The sequence below is a fragment of the Malurus melanocephalus genome, unplaced genomic scaffold (assembly GCF_030028575.1).
Source record: "Malurus melanocephalus ecotype Western Australia unplaced genomic scaffold, MMel_1.1 scaffold_167, whole genome shotgun sequence".
NCBI lineage: Eukaryota > Metazoa > Chordata > Aves > Passeriformes > Maluridae > Malurus > Malurus melanocephalus.
The window spans coordinates 246,613-258,255 of NW_026623399.1; the positions used below are offsets into that span (position 1 = coordinate 246,613).

The window sequence follows — 11,643 nt, forward strand, 5'->3', positions numbered from 1 at the left end:
CACTGTGAATATATCTTGGGGTTTTCTTTTTTATTATTTTTTTCAGAAAGACAGAAAGTGCAGGGTCACGGATTTTAGGAAGAGGGCAGGTTTAGGTAAAGAAAAGTCATGTTTGAGTGTCGCAATGCTAGAGGTTAAATTGTGCAAGCRTCAGCTAAACGAGAATTAAAATGTACATGAAAAATTGCAGCGTGTACCCCGGTGACCTGCGCAAAGCGAGAAGCAGAGCAGAGCCTTCGTGAGCCTTGAATAATTTTTGGGAAGCAACTAGACACTGTAACTTCTCTTTACCACCGAAGAAAATGGCAATGAGGAAGGAAGTGCAGCAAAAAAATCTTGAACATTACCACTATTATGCAAAAAAAAAAAAAAAAAAAAAAAAAAAAAAAAAAAAAAAGCTGTTAACTGTTTTCCCCTTGCTGACTGGGTAGACGTGCCCTCAGATGGAAAACTTCTGATACTTGTGACTCCTTACTACCAGAAATCACATGAGATGATCAAGGAAGAAAATCACAATGGCTATATTTATATYGAAGGCTGAACTTCTCAGAAACACTGTACCTTGATTAAAATTTCTGGGAGGCTGCAATAAAAATATCAGATGTGAGACTGGCCCAGCGGATCAATTATCATAATTGACAACATTTTATTAATACATATTGAACTCCTAAATGTTTTGGACGCAAGATAACCCCATGAAAATGATCCTTAGAGAGGCAGAATGCCAGATCTGGGAAAAGAATCAAGGCTGGCTTGTCTGCTGTACAGTTTAAACAAATATTTTTCATCTGGTCTGCATATTCTATGCTTTTGTACAAATTTAGCATCTGTTTGTACCTGCATATTTTAACTTAAGAGCTTTCATTAATTTTTTTTCTCTTTTTTTAAGCTTCAAAGCCATAAACATGTATATTTATACCACAGTATTGTATGCTGGTTGTAAAGCTCTGAATTAAGTCATTCTGTGCTTTAGTTTTGATTAGAATGATACAATTAGAACCTGTTATTCTACCAACTAATTACTTGTAGAATGTGACATCTGAAGAATACTACAAGATTACAAATTTAGGAATGAACCGAGAATGTGCTCTGTTTATATTATTCCCCTATCTTCAGTCAAATCATTGTCATGGAAATGGCTTAATACTGGGCCAGTCTCTGTCCTCATCAAAATCTTTCTCACTAAAAAAAAAGAAAAAAAAAAAAAAAAAAAGAAAGAAAGAAAAAAAAAGGTAATAAGAATTTTAATGCTTCTTGTATCAATAAGATTTTAATAGCGTGCTTTGATCTTTTTGCCAGTCTATCACTTGATTGGTCGAGCAGCATCCATCTTCCTGAATCATCATCGACTGTTGTTTGTTTCTGGGAAATTCTCTTCTTTTTTTTTTGTTTTTAAATTTATTTGGTCATTGTTGAACCATTTCTGGGCACTTTGTGCCATTTTATTTCTTGCAAGTGCATCTCAGTGGATGATTAAAGCAGATTTTTTTCACTTAAATCTCAAATAAAAAAAAAAACAAGGAAAGGGAGAGGTTGTGTGCTTGTGCACATCTTCAGATAGAGAAAGGCTGGTATTTAAAAGTTGAAAAGGTGAGAAAGAAACGCTCTGTATATTTCTCTCTTTTTGCCTGTGAAAACCCTTTGGAGGGTTAAATCTTATCCAGGCTGCATGTGTGAATACCTGTTGCACATGAACTAACAAATTAGCAGCAAGAAACCAAGTTTGACAGGCACTGCCAGGSAGGCTGAAACATCCAGGAAAATAAGTGTTCTCCCCAGTGACGGAGCCTCTTTCAAAAGCTATTTTTACTCACTGCGAACCCCCGGGTTCACAGAAAGTAAACCGATCCATAAAAATACATAGTAAATAATTCCACACGTATCATGCTCATTTGCATGTGAATTAACCCAATTTATGGCCATAAAGGCAGACTTTGTCCGTGCACAGAAGATGCAAACAAGTAGCAGGGGCAGAGGAGAGCTGCCCACGGTTGAAGATTTGTCACATTTCTGCACCACTCGATATTAATACTTGCTGTGCCTCAAACGAGGTTAAAATGACGGTGACAGCTCAGATCTGCGTAGCGATAGATAGATAAGGAAGAGAGAGATACAAGAAGTTCTTATATCTTCCTTTTGTGTTTGCATTCTCTTCCAGGTATAGATCTCACAGTGTCTGTTAACTGATTGTTTCTTGTAAATAAGTAGGAAAAAAAAATAGAACAAACAGCAACCAAAAAAAAAAAAAAAAAAAAAAAAATCCATTTTTCTCACCCGATTGCTTATTAGATTTGATATTGGGAAAAGCCCTTGGTTTACTCCAAAAAAATAGTTCTGTTTTCTGCTGCTCACTGTCATGTTTAAAGTAAATAAGTTCTTGTCCCTCCAGCGCTGCTGAACTCATTCACTCCCCAGAACAAAGCCATTGTGTGGAGGTCCACAAGAGCCCTTTTCTCTCCTTCCCCGAGCGGGATCTTCCCCGTCTCCCCAGCTCTGTGAGCCACTCACCACCGTGCCAGTGCTAAAAGTGTGCATGCTTTATTTCACAGAAGAAATGAAGGAAGATTATGACACTATGGGGCCTGAAGCCACAATTCAGACCACAGGAAACAATGGTACAGGTAAGACCTTGCATGGTGTGAGCATCACTTTTCTCTGGGATCACGTAGAACTAGCTGTGCATGGAGAGTGAGAGTGACAAAACCATCTATTTCATGTTTTCAGTWGAACAGTTGGGAAATGTTGACATAATTCTCCTGTTTTTTTAATTTTCCCCTCCAACTTGATCAGGAGAGTGCAGTGAAGAGTCCTTGCTGCCCCTCCCATGTCCCACAACATTTCAGCCCCAACTCCTTGCAGCTCATCTTTGGGTGGTAAAAGTTCCCAGCAGTGTGAGGAGATGTTTTCCCAGCAAGGGTGAACTTTGGATAGGTGGAAGTCGCTGGGCCAAGGTACATCAGCCTTTTAATGTGCCAAGAGATTGATAATGAGGATGGGGAACCCCAAATTAGGGTGGTGCACAGAGTGAGCTGCTTCAGAGGCTGAAAACATCCTTTCAGCAAGACACACATAAACTCCTTACATAGATACACACACTTTAAATGCATATTTATGAGATTATAATGTTTCTGGCTAATCTGKTTTTTTTCACCCCCCCACTTTTCGCATCTTTTCTTTCCCCTCTTCTTAGAAATCAATACATTTGGTGGCACAAGAAGTGTGACAGAGATATTTAGCTGGCATCACCTCTGAGCTGTCTTTTTCTGTAGCAGAGCAAACCAGCAAAAGGTTTCTGTTGCTATTTTCTGATCCAAATGAATTCAGGGGTTTACCATGTTCTTTCCAAAGGCCCCACTCCATCCTCAGCACAGCTGAATGCTGTACATCACCCAATGTTTCTTTTGCATTTTGCCAAAATTGGAGACGTTGCAGATAGATTTACACAGCTAAAAGGAAGAGTTTTCTAGCATAAGTACATTTCTATGCATTCCATTATGAAATTTAGTTCATAGGTAATACTATCCACAAATATTACTGTAAAAGGTGGTACCAAAATCTCGCAAGGATTTTATTACTCACACTTTCCTAATGTTGGTAACACCCACATAAAACCCAGCGCTCTTATTAAGCAACACAAGAAATTTACTTTATCRTTCTTGAGGGGGGGAAATAATAGGAAAATAAAACCGTGTCACTGCTTTCTTAATCCGTTAGATTTATTATGCAAGAAAGGAGGGTGGCATCGAGGCACAGTTCATCATTACGTATRTACTTAATGATATTACTATGCAGAATTGCCTACATATGTATCTCAAAAGTTTATTTTTTTTTTCCAAGAGACGGTAATAAAGTGACAAATTGTTCTTAGYGCTTGGAGAAGCAGGACTTTAAAAGAAAAAACTCAGAAATAAGACTTGATGGTTATCTGAATTACCATTACCAGAGCCTTTGAGGTCCCCTATCAGTCCGTGTGACTTCCTTTGCGCATATTTTCCTTACCATAACAGGCCTTGACTCTTTCATGCTTGCAGTGTGGTCTGCTTGAAGGGGAAGACTTCATGTCCTCTTAGTCCCTTCYGTTCCGGTATCTGATGGTCTCGTCTTCCAGCTCACCGTCAGCCTCATGACACTTCTGGGCACGGAGAGCCATCAAGCCCTGGCACAGCCCCTCTGCTAACCCTGTCTGGGGTCCCTGGGGTGTCCTGCCTCCACTGGAACCAGTTTTCCATGGCAAAAATAAGAGTTACCCCTRCCCAGCTTGGTGCACTGTGAACTTGTTGCTCACGGAGCGCTTCATATTTAGGTGGTGTGCATTTAAAATGTGAGAGCTTCTCTGGATATTGCTCCTGGCAATTCCTTCCCCAAATGTCCTGTGTAAGTCCCGGGCTCCTCTTTACTCCAGTCATGATGGGAGGCTTGCTCAAATAATCATTTCCCAGTGCTCTGCAAGTGTTTAATTCCAGTCTTTTGTCACTGAAGTGTTCAGAGCCTCTTCCAGCAGAGGTTGATACCTTGGCAGGTTGGGTAGAACATGTTTCTTTAATCGCTGCACTCTCCCTAGTCTCTTAAGAGCAATGTCAGGTTATTCAGTCATATTAAATAATCTGATAAATTAAATGTCTTTGCCAATCTTTTCACCTTGAGTGGAAGGTGCCATGAGGAGCTGTAGTATCCTTTATGCAGTGTAAAAGCTGCCCTTCGTGCCCAATAAGGTGCCTTAACCATCATTTGATGAGGAAAGGGAAGAAATCACTCCCTGACTTGTTGGAGATCCTTCCTGGATAGTCTGGGAAATGCTCAAAGTTTTCTTCTTCAGCCTCACTACAGGCTTTGGGACTGTCTGGACTATTTGGCCTCAATTGTTCCCTGCAGGTTATAGGGGGATTTAATACTGAGGTTCAGTAAAATAGCTGAGGTGAGGCTGGGACTCRACCCAATGGAAAAACTTGGATCAGCGACTCCGTCTTCAGCAAAAGCCATTCAACAGTGACTTTTTGGTCTCCTAAAGCCATTTAGGGATCCTACAGATTATTATGGGCTCTTCCAGACAGGCCAAGGGGTTCTCTCTCTTTCAATACAATATTTCTCRCCATCTTGACACCAGATCTCCCAGTGCTCCATGACCTGGGCTGAACACAGAGACAGGAGATATTATTTTCAGACTCACTCACACCCAACACCAAGTTTCTGTAGGTGCAGGCAATATCTGTGGTGYGTTTTTAGCATCACTGCAGAATATCATTAGCAGAGAAAGAAATCTTAAAGTAAAGGTCTCCATTATTAAATTATTCTGCTATTGTCAGAGTGGCCACTTCCTAGATTTCACTTGAAAGAGAAATCTTGTTATCCATACATTAATCAGCTGCATTTTTATTATGAGCCATGGAGGCTTCATAGTGAAAAAGCAAAAGTGACCRTTAGGGTGAAAATTTAAGTCTTTGKCCCTGCTAAATGAATTTGTAAATATTTCTGAGGATTTCTGCAATAGTGGCTTGGAAATGTGTTGTTTAGCAGAAGAGGTTTTAAAAATGTGAATGAAGAAATTCTTATGGTTTATTTTATTCTACCTTTTATGGTTATTGCAACTGGGATGCTTGCAGRGAATAGATTAACAAAATCCCKGTAAACAGACAGAAAAATGTTCCCRKTTTCRATTGCTAACATCTGACAAACTTCAAGCAAAGATCTCTTAACWTAATTTAAAGAAGGGAAAGAAAAACTTTCAGGGGGAGGAAAACAGAAGTAAAACTTGGCAGGTTGGAGGGCAGGCCGTTTTCAGGCTGTAATCTGTGTGTACCAATGGGGGCCTCTCACTTCCTGGCTAATGAAGKCTGTGGTTTTATTAGCTTTGTTTGCGATTAAGGGCAGCTATCACCATCTCACAGGACGAGTTCCCACACAAAATAACTGGTCTCCCAAGCTCCTTGGACCTCTCTCCCACTTTATCTTGAAAGGTCCTAAATGCCTCCAAAGATAGCTTTCCTTAATGTGTTTTATTTTCATGTGACACAGCCACATCAGCTTTTGGAGCTGAAAATATTTCTGCTCTCCAGGCTCCAATAATTAATTTTAAAAAGGCTTATTGGGTGAGGTCACCCACCGTAGATCTCGCTGAAATTCTTGCTTTGTGGGAGGGGATGAGCAGTTTGTGTGTGGTGTCAGCCCACAAGGAGTCTGGGAACATGGCTGTGTGCATGGAAAATAAATCAGRGCATGGAGGGRRGAARCAAGTCTTCCAYCCASAAGTYRAGARGGAAGCCTAGTGATTGTCAGATGGRTCTTTTGAGTACCCCTGGRTGARGTTCCAGCCATGYCTGAATTATCAGTGACCCCACTGGTGAGAAACCAGACCCCCATGGTCACYCTTGGCTCTTTGTGTTAATCTTCAGCGTTGCAGCACGAGCTGTATTGTTTCAGTGAAGGATCTATCAGCTTTTCCACTAAATCCCCTTGTTTTTAGGGGTTTATGATGTAGACATAAACATTTGCTTTAGCTCCTGGATTGCAKGAACAGACATAGAAGCTAAATAATCCCGAGAATTAGGAAGCCAAGGCCGGTAATATCGCAACAGTCCTCCACAGCCTGTTGGATCAGCCTCCAGATAGGCTTGGGGCAGGAAAGAAGAACMTGATTTGGGTTTGAGTTTGGGATGGGAGCTCCTAATATTAAGTCACGCCTTGCTTGGTGGCTTGAATCCTAATCCTATAAATGCAGTTGCAAACTCCAAGTGCCCCTAGTTTACCTGCAGGAAAAAAGAGACTCATGGAACCAGCCCACAAAGCCATCCCATTGCTCCTCTCTGGAGAAAACCTCCTCTCCTTGCTTCACAGGTAGCACTTATTGGCTCATGGCCTAGATTTGGCAAAAATAAACTTGTTTTCCTTGCATCTATTGCTAAGACAAGAGAGGGAGTGGAGYTTGGGTAGTGTAAAGTCAGAGGGTGGATGATCTGGTAACACTTGGAAGATCTAGGTGTAACAGAGGAAGGAAAAGTTAGATTTACAGCATGAAAATTAAAGCCTCAGCTTTTTTTTTTCTGATAAAAACAAAAAGTCCTGTACCTACTCTGATGCTCTTGTGCATGAGGTGTACTCAGTAGCCACCATTTTGTTGTATTTCTCTCCCTGAACAAAATGGAGGTAAAATACTCTGTCCTCCACACTCACACTCCCCTTCTCCAGAAGCTGCTTTATTTTGGGGTTGAAAGAAGAGAATTTTTTCTCAAGCTAATAACAAATGGCACCAGGAGCTGCAGAAGGACCAAGAGGAACTCTGTGGCTGTGTAGCCATTCCCTACAAAACCACCGTGATAGGAACAGAAGTTTCCTCCCAAAACCGGGGTCCTGTGCCTTGTGCCATTTGGTCACTGTCACTAAAATACTGCAGAATGGTTGAGAAGCTGCTCAGCTCATATGAAAAAATAGGGCATATTTGTCTCAGCCAGAGGATTTGATTTTATCGGCTAAAGGGATGAGGTTTACAGAGACGGATATCTACTTTTATCGATGACGCCGAGATCAGCGCTTCAAATCAGGCGCTGYAGCCTCCCGCTTGTGCCCCAGTCAGAGGTCACATCTCGTTTTCACTGCCGGCGTCACAGCCTTGCATTTTCGTAGGAAACTGAGGCTGAGCATTTCTGAACCCCAAGGAGCTGGTTAGTCTATCATTTCCAGTGGTTACAAACCATAAACCCCTTGATTTCCACATTTACTCCATATTGCTCCCTGGCATCACTGAGAGCAGCACTGTGCCGTTTAGTATTTTACATGAACTCCAGATTAGTTTATGGTGTGGCCTYATTTTCTTATTTCACCTTAAGCAGAAATACACTAAAAATTTAATCAATCATAAGCTGTTTTTTTMATTTATGATCAGTTTAAAACAAATATCTTCAGTTTCCTGCCACCAACTGTGTTTTCSAAGACTTGTTAATAAACAAAGAAAAACAATTTAAAGAAAGAAAATCATGGGTTTTTTTTATTCTTTTCTAGCATAATTACATTATTATTTGTCTATAACATCCCAGAGTTTTAAGGCCTTTTCTGTAAGTGTGTTCATACACGGAGGAGAAAAACACATTTTGAGTAACAGGATGCTTTGTGGCTGAACATGTATTATGTTTCATGGACATTGCCTGGATAATAAAAAAGTGGTTTAACATTTAAGGAAAAAAGGAAAACTCTTGTACAGAGAGTCAGAGTGGTTTTGGGCTTGGTGACCCTGTTATGCACTAAACCAYGTGGTTCTGTTGCAGAAATCATGAAACAATAAGTTTTTGAAACAACCTGTTCTCCCATTATAAGTTAATTTTTCAGGAAGGGAAAAAAGGGGGGAAGATGCGAACAATTTTCTTCCTGTGCCCGACAAAGAGCAGCCTAARTCAGGACCTGTCTCAGAAAGTTTGGTCTTTTACTGCCTGCAACTACCATCTCCCACATGGAGACTGTCTTGGGGTCTGCAGGGTCCAGGGGCAGCAGGATTCAGTCCTGTAGGTTGGGCTGTGCTCACACCAAAATCCGTGAGTCCCCCAGGAGCCCCGTGAAGGTTGCTCAGGTTCCAGCAATGAAAGATTACCTGCATTACCCAGGCCTCGTAAACCTCTCCTGCTGCCCCGTAGAGCCYGTGCTCTTGTTAATTTAACTGCCTGCCCTTCCTTCCATGCAGGCTGGTGGAAAGCCCACATTAATTTTATTGGGAGCTGGAGCAAGGCYGATGAGAGCAAGGATCCAGCTGCAGCCCCAGCCTCGCAGCCCCAGTGCATCTGCTCAACCTGTAACGCTGCTGCTCGGCCCCAGCTCTCCGCGAGGATGTGCTCAACCGCCCTTTCTTTTCCCCTTCTCTCGTTTTAGTGAAGAACGCAAATTGCACGTCGGACTTTGGGGATTATTTTGCCAAAGGGAAACTGGAGGAAGGAGACGGGCATGCAGTCAGCATAGCAGAGTACCTGCAGCGCAGCGACACAGCCATTATTTACCCTGAAGCCCCTGAGGAACTGTCTCGCCTTGGCACTCCAGAGGCCAATGGGCAAGAAGAAAATGGTGAGGCTGTATTTCATTTTTAGCCAGTATCCTGACCTCGTGCAGCTGTTGCAATTATAAATGCACTACATGCCTGGGTGTTTACCTTAAAAATTGAAGAACAGCTGCAGCGGCATGGAATTTCATGAGCAAAGATTGGGGCTGTAATTTCAGTGTATTGTGATTTTTTAGTCAGCACATTTGTATTATTTGGAGGGTGAACCGAAGAGCTGAATTTAAACAGGAGAAAGGGCTGCGGCTCTACTTGGGAATTTGGGAAGTTTTAATAGAGTTTTAATGCAACAAAAGACGGGGTAGCCCTGCCTATTGCTCTCCAACRCCTCGATAAATAATTGGAGAAGAGTCGGTAGGAAGGATTGGGTCAATGGCATAAGTAACGTAATGAGCTGGGGCTGGAATGCAAATTGCCAATTGATCAGGAAAAGAGTTTCTTAGTTTTCCAGCCAGCCAGGTCTGCGGGAGGAGTGATGCCCATAATTAATTTCCCGGCGGGGTCCGGAGCGAGCCCCGCGAGTCTGCCGTGGGCGTGCACGGGTGCCGGTGCCTCCCGCCGCCGGTTGGAAGCGCCGTCCCTCCCTCCCTCCCGGGCGGCAGATTGCGGCGATTCCTCTCATACCATCCCGGGCAATCAGCCCATGAGCTGCCATTGATTTGCTGACCTTTTGGCCTGCCTCTCTTTCCCCCCCCATCCCGGGGCGCAGACCTGCCACCTGGAACTCCAGATGCCTTCGCCCAACTGCTGACCTGCCCCTACTGCGACCGGGGCTACAAGCGCCTGACGTCCCTCAAGGAGCACATCAAGTACCGCCACGAGAAGAACGAGGAGAACTTCTCGTGCCCTCTCTGTAACTACACGTTTGCCTACCGCACCCAGCTCGAGCGGCATATGGTGACACACAAGCCAGGGACAGATCAGGTGGGGGGCTGGTTTTAAGTGATTTCTTTCTGTAATAACCCCTTAGAGAAACGATATTGCTTTGATTGGCAATCATTATTAATTTTTCATGGCATTTTGAAGATGCAGATCTTTTAATGGTAATAGCTTTAATTGAGGTCTAAATGATTTTTTGATGGTCTCTTCTAATATGATTTAATAGTCTTATGTTCACGATCGAATGAGTGTGTTAATTTCTAATTTAGAAATTTTATTTGCACTTTAACTTGACTTTAGTTTCGTTTTTATGTTCCTCAAAAAGTGAATGAAACTGTAGCATTTTAATTATACATTATTAAACATCTCAGCAATTTTAATTCCATTTTTCACCTAGTTTTACTTCGCAGTGTTGCAAGTAGGAGCTCCAAGACATACTAAAAGATCCGCTAATATTTTTTCATTACTTTTTGAGTAACCTTTTCAATCACACGAAATTATGCGTGKTTTGTATAATCGTTTGTTAGACGTAATTACACATTTTGAGAAGAACTCTTCCGACAGTAYGTACAGGCTATCATTTGTGATTGTGCCACTAGAATTGGGCATTGCTCTCATTTGTATAGCCCGGCAGCGTATCTGCAATAAATCAAAGCCGTTTTTTCCTCGATGGGGTACGTGTAATATTATATCAGTGCCGCATTGAAGGAAACGCTGCGTGTCTCAAACAGGTGACCGAGYTTCCCTAGCGCTCCTAGATGGGCTGGTGATAGACCTGAGCCACAAAATTCTTTAYACGCCAGCAGAAAAACTGCTCCTTGCTGGAGAATTACTTCTGAAAACCCATCCTAAGGAGGGCCGTAATGGAAACTCAAATGGSGTGGTTAAAAGTTGAATAAATAGATGTGTGCATTGTGTCAAATTATAAAGGCTTTATGCCGTATTTATTTTTCTTAAAAACCTGAAAATCACGGCCAGCTGGATTTCTCTTGGTAGGTTTTTCTCAGCATAAGGTGAATTCAGTTAGGCAAAACACACATCTTCCTAATCACGCCATTTTTGCAATTAGCATTTTTAAGAGAACCATATCTTTTGCTTGATCTTAAATCAATATAAATGACTTCAAAGTGCTTTCTCCTATTCTTTCCTTCCCATGGCTTTTCCAGTAGACAAACACATTTTCYCATGTATATTTTCCCTAACCTGATGCACCGTAAGGTTCTTCCTTTTGCCTCGTATCATTAAAAACACCAGGGGAGGGAACAAAACCCGCCTGGATATTTATCCAACGTAACGGCCTGAAATTTCACATGCGAGAGCGCGCCGGTACTGGCGCATTATGAATGGTAGCTTTGGTGTTGAAAAGTCCCCTCATTTGCTCATGGCATTTACAATTAGTAAATTAAAATGATTGTATCATATTAACAGTGGCACAACTAAAGTTTATAGTAGTCCTCGGAGGGCGATGGGGGGAGACAAAACAGCTGTTGCTGTTTGTTTATGCAACTCAGCAACATATGAGCGCGGGTCCCTCAATGGCGCGCGGCGGGCTGGGCTCTGCTTGATCTTTGAAGGTTGCTGCTGTTTGAACAAACCTCCCTGTGTCCCATGTAACACCATCTGTCTCGCCAGGAATGTGGGAAGAGGCAGCACACCCTCGCAGTTGTCATACCGTTTCGGCGCTGCCTTTTTTTTCTTTTTTTTTCCCCTCTTCTTTTTTTTTTTTTTTTTTT

The 11,643-nt window shown here is 42.2% G+C and overlaps 1 protein-coding gene across 3 annotated transcripts in view; it reads left to right on the forward strand.

Annotated features, from left to right (window-relative positions):
- The window catches only part of ZEB2 (zinc finger E-box binding homeobox 2), a 115,092-nt gene that overhangs the window by 86,044 nt on the left and 17,405 nt on the right, over positions 1–11,643 (forward strand). For all 3 annotated transcript variants that reach the window (XM_057372231.1, XM_057372232.1, XM_057372233.1), the window contains 3 exons: positions 2,550–2,621; positions 8,851–9,039; positions 9,741–9,955. In XM_057372231.1, coding sequence (XP_057228214.1) covers positions 2,550–2,621; positions 8,851–9,039; positions 9,741–9,955 — 476 coding nt within the window. The remainder of the gene's footprint in view (positions 1–2,549; positions 2,622–8,850; positions 9,040–9,740; positions 9,956–11,643) is intronic.